Source organism: Vigna radiata, chromosome 10 (assembly GCF_000741045.1).
Source record: "Vigna radiata var. radiata cultivar VC1973A chromosome 10, Vradiata_ver6, whole genome shotgun sequence".
In the NCBI taxonomy this organism is placed as follows: domain Eukaryota; kingdom Viridiplantae; phylum Streptophyta; class Magnoliopsida; order Fabales; family Fabaceae; genus Vigna; species Vigna radiata.
Window position 1 is genome coordinate 489,890 of NC_028360.1, and position 10,775 is coordinate 500,664.

The 10,775-nt window shown below is 35.4% G+C and overlaps 2 protein-coding genes across 11 annotated transcripts; both read right to left on the minus strand.

Moving 5' to 3' along the window:
- Window positions 1-393: 393 nt before the first annotated feature.
- On the minus strand, window positions 394-9,075 carry LOC106774635. Of its 10 annotated transcripts, none has more exons than XR_002669874.1 (4): window positions 8,919-9,075; window positions 7,441-7,542; window positions 6,827-6,978; window positions 394-433 (listed from the first exon to the last, which is right to left on the minus strand). XR_002669874.1 is itself a non-coding variant. In XM_014661681.2 (4 exons), exons 2-4 carry the CDS (start codon window positions 7,466-7,468, stop codon window positions 5,727-5,729), a joined length of 507 nt encoding a protein of 168 aa, XP_014517167.1. In that variant the 5' UTR covers window positions 7,469-7,496; window positions 8,919-9,075; the 3' UTR covers window positions 5,636-5,726. The 10 variants fall into 10 exon arrangements, 4 of the variants coding, with proteins under 4 accessions (XP_014517167.1, XP_014517168.1, XP_014517166.1 ...); XR_002669875.1 differs by lacking the exon at window positions 394-433 and adding an exon at window positions 2,796-3,129 and having other exon boundaries at window positions 6,878-6,978; XR_001376775.2 differs by lacking the exon at window positions 394-433 and adding an exon at window positions 2,796-3,147.
- On the minus strand, window positions 7,575-8,924 carry LOC106774634 (transcription termination factor MTERF15, mitochondrial-like). Its single transcript, XM_014661677.2, has one exon. It carries the CDS (start codon window positions 8,870-8,872, stop codon window positions 7,733-7,735), a length of 1,140 nt encoding a protein of 379 aa, XP_014517163.1. The 5' UTR covers window positions 8,873-8,924; the 3' UTR covers window positions 7,575-7,732.
- Window positions 9,076-10,775: the final 1,700 nt, after the last annotated feature.

The following is a 10,775-nucleotide window of genomic DNA, read 5'->3' on the forward strand; positions in this document are numbered from 1 at the left end:
ACTCAATGCTTTTCTTTTTCTTTTGCCTTTCACTTTCCCCATTCAACCCCAAACTTGAACTTTTTCAACACATATAATTATTCTCAGCCTTAACTCTAGGTAAATCAATTCAAACAAGGGTTTTTATACTGTTTAAGGTCAAGGTTCAAAAAGGGTATATCATTTAAAATTCTTTGGGTGAAAATTTGGCTAAGTAAAGGCTTTCCAAGCATGGCCTTGATCATATGACATACACATGCAATTCAATCAATTATCAAGATTAAGTTAATACCATTCATGATTCCCTATAAACAGTGCACACAACAATAAAACTCTGAAGCTCAATACCTCACATAATCATGCTTTCTCACTTCTCACATGAATCCTGCTTAGCATCAAAATCACAATCATGAATCACTTACTCATCTGTCCACATAGCTAGTGAACCATCAACCTGGATATCAACATTCACACATTCTCAATCATCATCCACAGTCAATCATCAATAGTAAACAACTCATCATGCAATAAAATTGAATCATTATCCAAATAAGTGTACAAGCCAAACATAGACTCAAACATAAATTCAACCTATACTACTAATTCAAAGTACAAGGGAAAAAGAAAAATCTTGTTCTAGTGCAGATAACGTCCATCAGTAGATGTTATCTCATCATCTTCCTCCATAGCTCGAGCTTCAGTTGCTCCAACTTTGATTCTTTCCTCTTGTTTCCCATAGTCTTGTGATGAAGGTTGAAAAATAGTTATTTTCATATGTCATTTTAGACCTAATTATGCCCTTTACTATTCGGAATGAGCTTAGAATCAAGCAAAACTCAGTAAATGAGTCTGTAGAGAGTCGAAAGCTGTTTTTAGCGATATTATGCTTGTTTTGCATTGTTTTGTAGCTATTTTGAGGAAATGAAGAATGGAGCTGAAGATAAAGGTCGTAGACTCAAGAAAAGAGAAGAAAGTTGAAGATTTGAAGAGTCGACGCACCGCCCGGCGACAACTTACATCGTTGGGCGGTCCAGGGTGAGGAGTAGGCACTAACGTTGGCGCTGGGCGGTTCTGAGGGAAACCGCCGGGCGGTGACGATTGTCGTCGGGCGGTTTGGAGGATTATTTTCTTCCTGGTCTTTAAGCATAATTACCCCATCATAAACATTGATGATTACTCTGGCCATCTTCATAAATGGCCTTTCAAGAATAACCGGGATCTTATCATCCTCCTTCATCTCTATCACCACAAATTCAACCAAGAATTCAAGACTTTCAATTCGAATCACAACATCCTCCACCACACCATAGGGTTTCTTTGATGATCCATCTGCCATGATCAAGGAAATCTTTGTTAGCTTCAATGTAAGACCACCTATCTTCTTCAGCATAGATAAAGGCATCAAATTAATACTTGACCCTTAATCAAGTAAAGCCTTGTCTATCTTCACACCCCCAATGGTGCATGGAATTGTAAAACTTCCTGGATCCTTCACTTTTGGAGTGTGTTTCTTCTTCAAAGGGTCACTGCAACCTTCCTGTTCCTCAGTAGCTTTCTCTTCAAAATCTATCTTTTCTCTAAGATATTGCTTTATACCCCTTGCATAAACAAGAATTTGTTGAAGTGCTTCAGTCAACGGTATAGAAATCTCCATTTCATTGAAGATTTCTCTAAAGCGCTCACACTTACTCTCTTCTCTTTGTTGCCCCTTTGGGTAAGGAAGAACTATCTCTTCTTTCTCAATTTTATCTACTTTTTCTATTTTTTTCTCTCCCCTCTTCTCTTTTTCTTCTCTAATCTCTCCCTAACATATATTTCTTCTTTTTCCTCTCTCTTTTCTAGCTCAACACTTTCTTTTTCCACTCTTTCCTCAACCATACTCACCACAGCCTTACAATCTTCTTTAGGGTTAACTTCAATATTAGCCCCAAATTGATTTTTCTCTGTGACCTTCCACCCTTTTGGCTAGTTGACCCATTTGCATCTCCACACTTCTGAAGGTAGCTTCATAACCCTTAGCTGTGGATTCATGCACCTTCAAAAAAATTTCAAACTTTTCATCAAGGCTGCTAATTTTTTCAGTCAATGCAGCTACCTGTTGCCATAGTGGTGGTTGCTGCGGTCTGCTAAATTGGCCTCTAGTTTGACCAGTTTGACTATTCTTGTTTCGCCCAATTCTTGGGTGATTTTTCCAACCTCAAACCCTTGAGTTAAGAGAGTTATTCACACATTCATAATTCAAGCACAAACTCTCTTTAACCAATCAATCTCATTCCCAACTTTTTCCCCTTTTCTGCATTGAGCTTATCTTTTTCATTCTATGTTTTATATCTTTTTCACTTTTGCTCAACACATTAGCTCAACGTCTATCTTTTTCTTTTCCAACTTTCCCAACAACCCCAAACTTGAACCTTTATCAATACCATACAATAATAATCAACTTAACTCAAGGTAAAGATTTTCAATAGGGTTTTAACATATTGTTTAAGGCTTATGTTCAAAAAGGGTAGAACACATGGTGCTCTTTTTTTTTCTTTGGGATGAAAGTTTATGCATTGGATAAGAAAGGGTTTAATAAAAAATAGCCTTGATCATATGACACATGCATGCAGTTCAGTCAATCATAGAAACTTAGGCAAAATTATTCATGCTTTTAAGTAGATAGCAATCATTCACAACAAATACTTTGGAGCCGAAAACCTCACATATAGCTCACTCAACATTCCAAATATCCAGATACACATCCTGCTTAGCATCATAATCACAATCGCAACATCATGCATCTGTTCACATAGCTTGTGAACAACCACCTGTATGTAAGCATATAAAGCACAATCTCAACATCATCAATATTAAGCATCCTCATCAAGCACTACCCATCACACAAATCAATCATCAAACCATGCATCAGATAAAGTGTTCAACCAAGTACATCAATCCTACACTACTTAACAGAAACAAATAAATTCAAAATACAAAAGCAAAACATAGAAAAATCATGTTCTACTACAGATAACATCCATCAGTAGATGTTATCTCTTCTCCTCATCTCCTTCTTCTACATCTTCAAAATCATCGTCCTCATCATCTTCCTCCATAGTTGGAGCTTCAGCTGCTCCAACTTTGATTCCTTCCACTTGTTCCTCTTTCCTGATGAGGAGGTCATCTCTGCATCAAGTACAATTCACAAAACCACAAGGAATCTCATTAAACGTTAGTAGAACACAAAACTTCTTCCAATGAATGTGGAGGAATCAACCCCAAATCGTTGTGCTCTTACAAAACCCCAAATCTGGATGAAAAAGTGATGCTAAAATGGTGGTGAAAAGGTTAACTAGAAGTGCGATGATAGGTGAAGTGAGAAAAGTGCTTAGAAGAGTGTTTGAAAGTGAAATTTGATTGAGATACTGAGTAGGGTGTTTTTCTGAATTCTGGGACTTGAGAGTTTACCTGTGTGAGTTTTGGGCTTCAGAGTTGTTTGTAAATAATTGCTACATCTTAGAAAGCATGAATTATTTTGCCCAAATTTTCTGTTATTAAACCACTTGCTTGCAAGTTTCATATATCAAGGCCATCTTTTATTATCCCTTATTCTTTTAGTCTTCACTAAATTTTTGCCCACTGAAAAGAAAATAATTTGTTCTAACCTTTGAACCTTGAGCCTTATGCATGTTTTGAAAAACCCTTTTTGAAAATCTTTACTTTGAGTTCAGTTCAGAACATTAGATAAGGTACTAATAAAGGTTCAAGTTTAGGTTGCTAGGTAGCAACCCACTTCTCTAGGTAGTGAGCAATTCAAAAGCAAAAGCAAAGGCAAAAGAAAAGAAAAGGAAAACAAATGGAGAAGAAAGAGCTCACTGCAAGGGAAAGTTGGGAAAAAGAAAGAGAGTTTGTGCTTAAATGATAAATTCATAAATGCCTCTCTTAACTCAAGGAATTTTGCTGACTAGAAAAACCAATTTCCTTCTTAGCCCAGCCAAGTTATAAGCATGAAAAGTCCTTGTGCTGACCACTTGCTTGAGAGTATGTTTGATTGTGCTTAAATGAAAGGCAAAATTAAGAGACACTTTTGAGTGCTTAAGTGATATACTTTAGAGAGCTTGAGTGAAACACTTTCCTTGGTGAGAAGTAGTTTTGAATTCCTGATTGCATCTTTGCTTGGTTGATTGATCATTCTTAAGGATGACATGTTGGAAGTATATGAGCATCACATAGATTTTGATTGAACTAAGGCATCTGCACATCTTGACTGAGATCTTTATGCTGAATTGATAAAAGTGACTTCTTGTCTTGGAAAGAAAAGTTTTTGAAAAATGTTGAGTCGTTGTAGTGCTTGTTCTGAAAAGCTGAGTTACATTTTGTTTTGCTTAAGGATAAGCAAAATTTTAAGTTTGGAATTGTGATAACGGTTTAAAGCATCGTTATTTGTGATATGATTTTGATACTAAAAGCACCTTTTTTTACTTAGAAACTTTTTTGGACTCATACTTTTTTAATAAATTGTGTGAATAAGAGAGTTGAGGCTGATTTCAATGATTTTATGACTAATTCCCCTTGTTTTGTCAGAGATTGATGTAATACTGGAAGCAGAGATGAAGAGCCAAGAAGATGGAGCTCAAAAGGGCCTAAAGAAGCACTAGAAGGAGGGACAACACGAAGCTTGGACACCCATAATGAAGGCTCCAGCGAGCAGAATCGACGTCCGCCGCCCAGGCAGCCTCCCTGGCCGCCTAGGCGGTGGGGTCTCGAAGCTTGGGCGGCAAAACGCAAAGCTCGGGCCTTACATAAGGTGCTCTCACCTCCTAGGCGGTCTCCTTGGACGCCTGAGCATCAACTTTCGTGGATCACGCCCTGTTTCTGCTCTGTTTCGACTGTATTGGATCGGGTCCTATTTTTGCACGTTTTTGACCTTATTTAAAGGACCCTAGGGCTCTAGGTTTTGTATCTTTGGGAGAGAAGAGCATAGCAATACACTCTTTTCCCAATTTTTATGCTTTCATTCTCATTCTCTTCCATTGTTCATAAAGTTCCCCCATGTTTATGTGAAACTAATTTCTATTTGTTGTTGGGGGATGATGTAACCTTGTAAAATTTCATGTATTTGAATTGATTCTTAAATTCCATATTTTTTTTTTCTATTAATTGTTAGAGTAATTCATCTATTTCAATGCTTGTTGTGTTTAACTAATTCATTGGCATGATTTATGAATTGCATGAGTACTGGGAGGTTCCTTACAATTCAGGTTCTTGTTGAATTTCTCCTAAGGGTTATATTGCTCAGGGATAAGGGTATGAGTCTTGGTTGTCTTAATCTCTTGATCTTCACATCTTATTACCAGAAATGCTAGGAATTGTATGAATTGGTAATTTGGGACAGGCTTATTCACAGAGAGATCATGTTTAGGTGATTTAATGAGTGACGTTGACATTAATGCATAAAGAAGAATTCTTATATACATGAGAGGGAACTTGGTGAAATCTAACCCCAACAACATACCCATCTCATATTAATCAACATCCGTTCATCTCTGTGCTCATTTGCTATTGATCAATTGCATTCATATTTTATTTTGTTTTTGCATCCAAACCCAATGATCTCTTTTTATTTAAGTCTTAATTAATCTTGTTATCACACAATTGTTCAACGTCGAGAGTATTTTAAGATACGAAACTTGGTCTTACAATTTTATATTACTTGTGCGACTCGGTACACTTGTCAATTTGCCCCAACAGTCAATAAAAATATATCAGCTTCGAACCCCAAATGTGGAATATGAGAATGAATCTGGGTGGCTTCGGAGAAAGCCAATGCACGCGCACAGCCCTTGAGGGCGAAGGAGCACGTCAAAGTGTCCACCTTTTGGGGACTGCGTGACATGGCGCAGTACCATGACAGGGCCTACATCGGTTCTGGGCTTTGGGCCAGGCCTCGGAGAACAGCGTTCCAGTCGTTGGTGGAAGGGGTCTAGATTCTCTAGAAAATTTGGCCTGCGAAGGAGAGGTCGCCGGCGTGGGAGATGGAGCAGAGCTCGAGGAGCTTTTGACCGAGAAGGGTGGAATTGAAATTTTCCGATTGTTATGAGATGTGCTTGAAGTTGCTTCATGCGAATCAGAGAGCTGCATTTCTTCAAGAATGAATCCAATTGATACTAAGTGGTCATGTTATCGAAGGAATCACATCTAAATTCAAAATATTAAGAAAGATGCCAAATTCCATGTATTCAACTCTCAGCATGCCACATTTAAAAAATTGACACGTCAACCTCTAATCTCAGCAAAAACTTAACCCCGTTAAACAGATTTAACCGCAGAGACTGATTTGATTCAAATTAGCACTATTTAGGACTCAATTGGAGATTTTAAAAAAACAGAGATCAAAATGGAAAAACCCTACATAAATAAGAACAACTAAAGGGATTTAACCTAATTTTTTTAGTGTTATGCAATGTCAACATTTAATACTTCATACATAATTTTTATTTATTTACTTTAAAATGAACTATAGGGACAAAAATAATAATTTCATATTTTAGAGGAACTGAAATAATATATATATATATATATATATATATATATATATATATATATATATATATATATATATATATATATATATATATTACAATAAACAAGACCAAATTTTGATCACTTCACGAGAACTAAAAGTATTAGTTTGAAAATTTTAAGGGACAAAATGGAAAGGAAAAATATCAAAACATGGTCATTTTACTTCAACTTCGAAACATACACAAGTCATTTAACAAATGGAAAACAATAATCTTTATTTATAACTGGTTGAAATTAAGTTTCCATGTATAAAAAATGAATCTTCAAGTACAAATATTACCATTCTGAGCAACTGCATCGGATCAAACTACTTTTGGGAGAGTTAAATTACCCTTTGGATCAGAGTGCTTCTGAAATTGCTTCTCAAATTGCAGCAGATAAAAATATTGGTACCCTTTAGCAAATGCTTTATTGAATTATTGAGTTTCACACCTAACAAGGATTGATAACGCTAGTTAAAACATACATTTCTCCTAATAAACTTCAGAATTAAAACAGCTGCAATGTTGGTGCTCCCAGATTCTAAAGGATAGTCTAGCCTCATAAATAGTTCAAAGTGTAAATTATAATAGTTGTCGTACAGGTATATACTATACAATCATTCTTAATAGTAATTGCACCAAGTGTGATACAACTAAAAAACATATACAATATGAGAAGCAAAGTTTAACTTGGTACACTCTCAATTTTAGCAGCATATGCAAATTAGAGATCCTTACATTTTCTTCAAATAAATTGATTCCATTCGTCAGATAACAAACCAACAACTGATAAAGATTGTTATTGTGTAGATTTTTAAGTAGAGAAATCTAATATAGTTGTCAGACTTGAAGATTATTATTCCATAAATTGTGAGATGGAGAATGGAATAAGGATTAGAGAGATAATACTCACAAGGAAATGCACACATGGTCTTTGGCATCCTTTGTAGGCCAAAGATTAGCTACCATCTGCTGATGACATTTACAAGTTAAGTGCACAAAATCAGATTCTTCCCTACAGTTAAAAGTGCAGAGGGAAGAAAACAATTCATCAATCTTATGAATCCTCATTTAAAGTGCTCTGCCTATTCAAATAAAACAGAGCAACCATAATCTGTAACATAACATATAAAGAAAGTCAAAAAAATTTCTGGCATCAAATACAGCCAACTAAAATGTTCCAAGCCTAAGGTATAACCAGAAAATCAATTTGAGTTCTGAGCTTTGTATGCAGCCAAAACTAGTGGCTCATAACTCTGAAATCGAGTCACATATTTCTTCAGAAACAATTTTTCACTAATCTTAATAAAAGTACTTATTTGCAAATCACTCTTTACCAAACCCCTTCTCTTCAAAATTTTAATTACTGCAAATCTAGGAATAACTGTCTTCTCCAAGTTGCATTTAAGAAGCGCAGGGCATCTAGCAATGTCTTCGGGGGCCAAACCTACATCCTTCATCAAAAAGCTCATTATTTTAAGAATCTTGTGTTCTGATGAGACCATAAACTGGGGATGCTTCTTGAAAGCTAAAAGAAACATATCACTTGACCAGCCACACTTCTCCAAAACCTCGAACTTCGATTTCCATGATGCTTCACTCATATCTGAAAAAACTTTAAGTGCCATAACAAAATTTGTTTTCAAAGGATCAAACCCCAGTTCCCTCACTTTCTCCATAGCTTCAACAAATTTTGCATGCTTCATAAATGTGACACTAGGAAAATTGGCTACCAGGAGAGAAATGGAGCTTTGAGGCAGACCAAGCTGTCTCAAAGCCTTTATGTTTGGAAGTGAATTATTCACCACATTTCTGCTACAGTGCCACAGCCCATGCTTTAAAGTGGAAACTGCTTCATTATCATTGCGAACTAGACTTCTGATTACCCCATAACAAGGAATAATGGTTTTCTCCAAGCTTGATTTAAGAAATGTAGGTTTCATAACGAGGAATTTAGGAAGGTCAGTGGCTGAAAACCCAATAGAACGAAAGAAATTGAGTTTTGGCAAAAGGATCTTGTCTGAATTTGAGAAAAGCACAGAAGGGAATTTCTTTATAAGGCTATTGAGCTGGCTCTCCAAGAACCCATAGTTCCTGAGAAGATCAATTGCAGCATTTGCCCCATCTGGGTTTTTCAATTCCAACCTTTTGGACATTTCCAGTGCCTTTTCAGGGGACAACCCACATGAATTGATGATGCTAAATGCATTAAAGGTGCCACCTTTGTGATTATTTGTGTTTGATACAGATAAAGTACGTGAATTGAAGAAAAGAATGGCATTGTGGCAAACAACACCAAAGTGGGGGGTCCTAGTTGTTAATCTAGCAAGCAGAAAATGGTGCATTTGTAATCAACAATAATATTAGATCAATGAATCACCTAGCTCTTACCAGTTTGCAGTATCCTGCTTCGCGGTTTCCCTGTTTCAAAGTGATTCAATTCAACAATCTAGGATGATAACATGAGCTTGAGAATCAAAGAACCTATAAGAGGTTCAGAATTAGCAAAACGATGCCGTTTGGTCAAGCTTCTTGCCTCATTTTTATGTCTCCGGCCATCAATTGTCATTAGAGTTTTTTTATAATTATTTCTAAGGATGGATAAAAGATTTAAGTGTTGAAATCCGATTCATAATAATATAAATTTATGTTGTTTTAATTTTATTTAAATAGATTTATTTTAAATTTATACTAATATTTTTAGATTTGAAATCTAATTTATTTAATTGGATTTAGATTAAATTTATATTGAATGACTTTTTTATTTTAAAAATTTAAAATTAAAATGTATTTAAGTCAAATCAATGTACCTAAGAATCATGTCTTAAGGTTAGTGTTGTCAAAACAGGTCATTTGATTCAACTAGGCCCGACTATCACTGGTTGGTCATTTAGTAGCGAGAAAGAAAAATTCGAACCTGACTTAACCCAGCACGGGTTGACTCATAACTCACTTAATTATAATTTTTTAAAATAAAAATTAAAATTATAAACTTTTTGTAATTCAAATCAATAATACAAACTAAGAATCCAAATAAAATCATGAATAATAGGAAAATCCCATAGAGCACTGCATTAGAGAATAACACAAACCCTAATCTCAAAATGTTTTGATGAAAAAGAAAAATAGATAACAACAGATTCCTTTATTTTGATTAATGTTCATTGTGAAGTGTGAACCCAACATTAAGCAACAAGAAATTCCTTTATTTTGATTTCACCTGTAATATATGTTCTTTCAATTTCTCTTTTCGCTACTTGTTGCTTTCAATTTTTGAAGTAAGAGGTTTCATTAGGGTTTTTGACGAAAATATGTTTGCTTACTATGCGGTAACGCAACAGATCAGGGGATAAATTCTCTACACGACATGTTCAGAGAACAAGCAGTGCATCTCGATAGCCAGGATGCTAGTAACCCTTTTCATGAATCGAGTGATTATAGTTTTAGAGTTTTAGAATAAATCCTGATAAAACTATATAGTAGTTGAAATTGCTAAGACTGTGTGTTTGATCAGGGTCTTGAGAAATACAAGGAGTTTTCCGAATACAATCTAATAGGGAATAACATGCTTAGAGAGAACTATTCTAATGACAATTAAAGAATGGAATGAATTAAAAATGGACAAGAGAAGGGATAGGGAAAACTTATGAGATGTAGAAACGCCACTTGAAAAGGATTCTAAGATAAGTGGCAATGATTGGACCGCCACTTGATTTGCTCAAGATAAGATCCTCAAAAAAGACTAAGAGACAGGTTACTATCTCAAATAAGAAATGCAAGAATGCAAATCACTCTTAAAATTGATTCATTCAAAGGTGTCTACAAAAGAGACCCCTAGGCTTCTTATATAACCTTTAGAATGAAGTAATTGGAGAGTTTTAAGGGATGTGGGACTTGGAATGCTTCCAAGTCTTGACAGCCACGTTTACAAGTGATCTTAGTCCCACATCTCTTAATTCTTTCATTCCTAAAGGGTTTATAAGCTTCCTAGCAAGTCTAGAAACTAAAAACTTAAAACTATGCATATTTACTTGCACTACAAGCAACAAAAGGAGAAAGCCTATTTATTCTTCCTTTCTTTTAAGTCCAAGCTATGTGAAGTCCCACATTTCTTGTACTATAAAGAGAAGAAGAGTTTATAAGTTTCCCTACAACTAGAAATAACGAAAGAACAAAAGAGGCAAATACAAGCCAATGAAACCTATTCTACTATTTTTTGTACAAACGTGTAAAGAAGGCAAGAAGTAA

Excerpts from the sequence above, each read along its gene's own strand:
- LOC106774635 (XM_014661681.2), bottom strand. The coding sequence starts at position 7,468 with ATGCCAAAGACCATGTGTGCATTTCCTT. Across the intron at positions 6,979-7,440 it reads GACCATGTGTGCATTTCCTT|GTGTGAAACTCAATAATTCA; the intron begins GTGAGTATTATC and ends AATCCTTGTTAG. Across the intron at positions 6,105-6,877 it reads GAAGCACTCTGATCCAAAGG|AAATGCAGCTCTCTGATTCG; the intron begins GTAATTTAACTC and ends TCATTCTTGAAG.
- LOC106774634 (XM_014661677.2), bottom strand. The coding sequence starts at position 8,872 with ATGCACCATTTTCTGCTTGCTAGATTAACAACTAGGACCCCCCACTTT.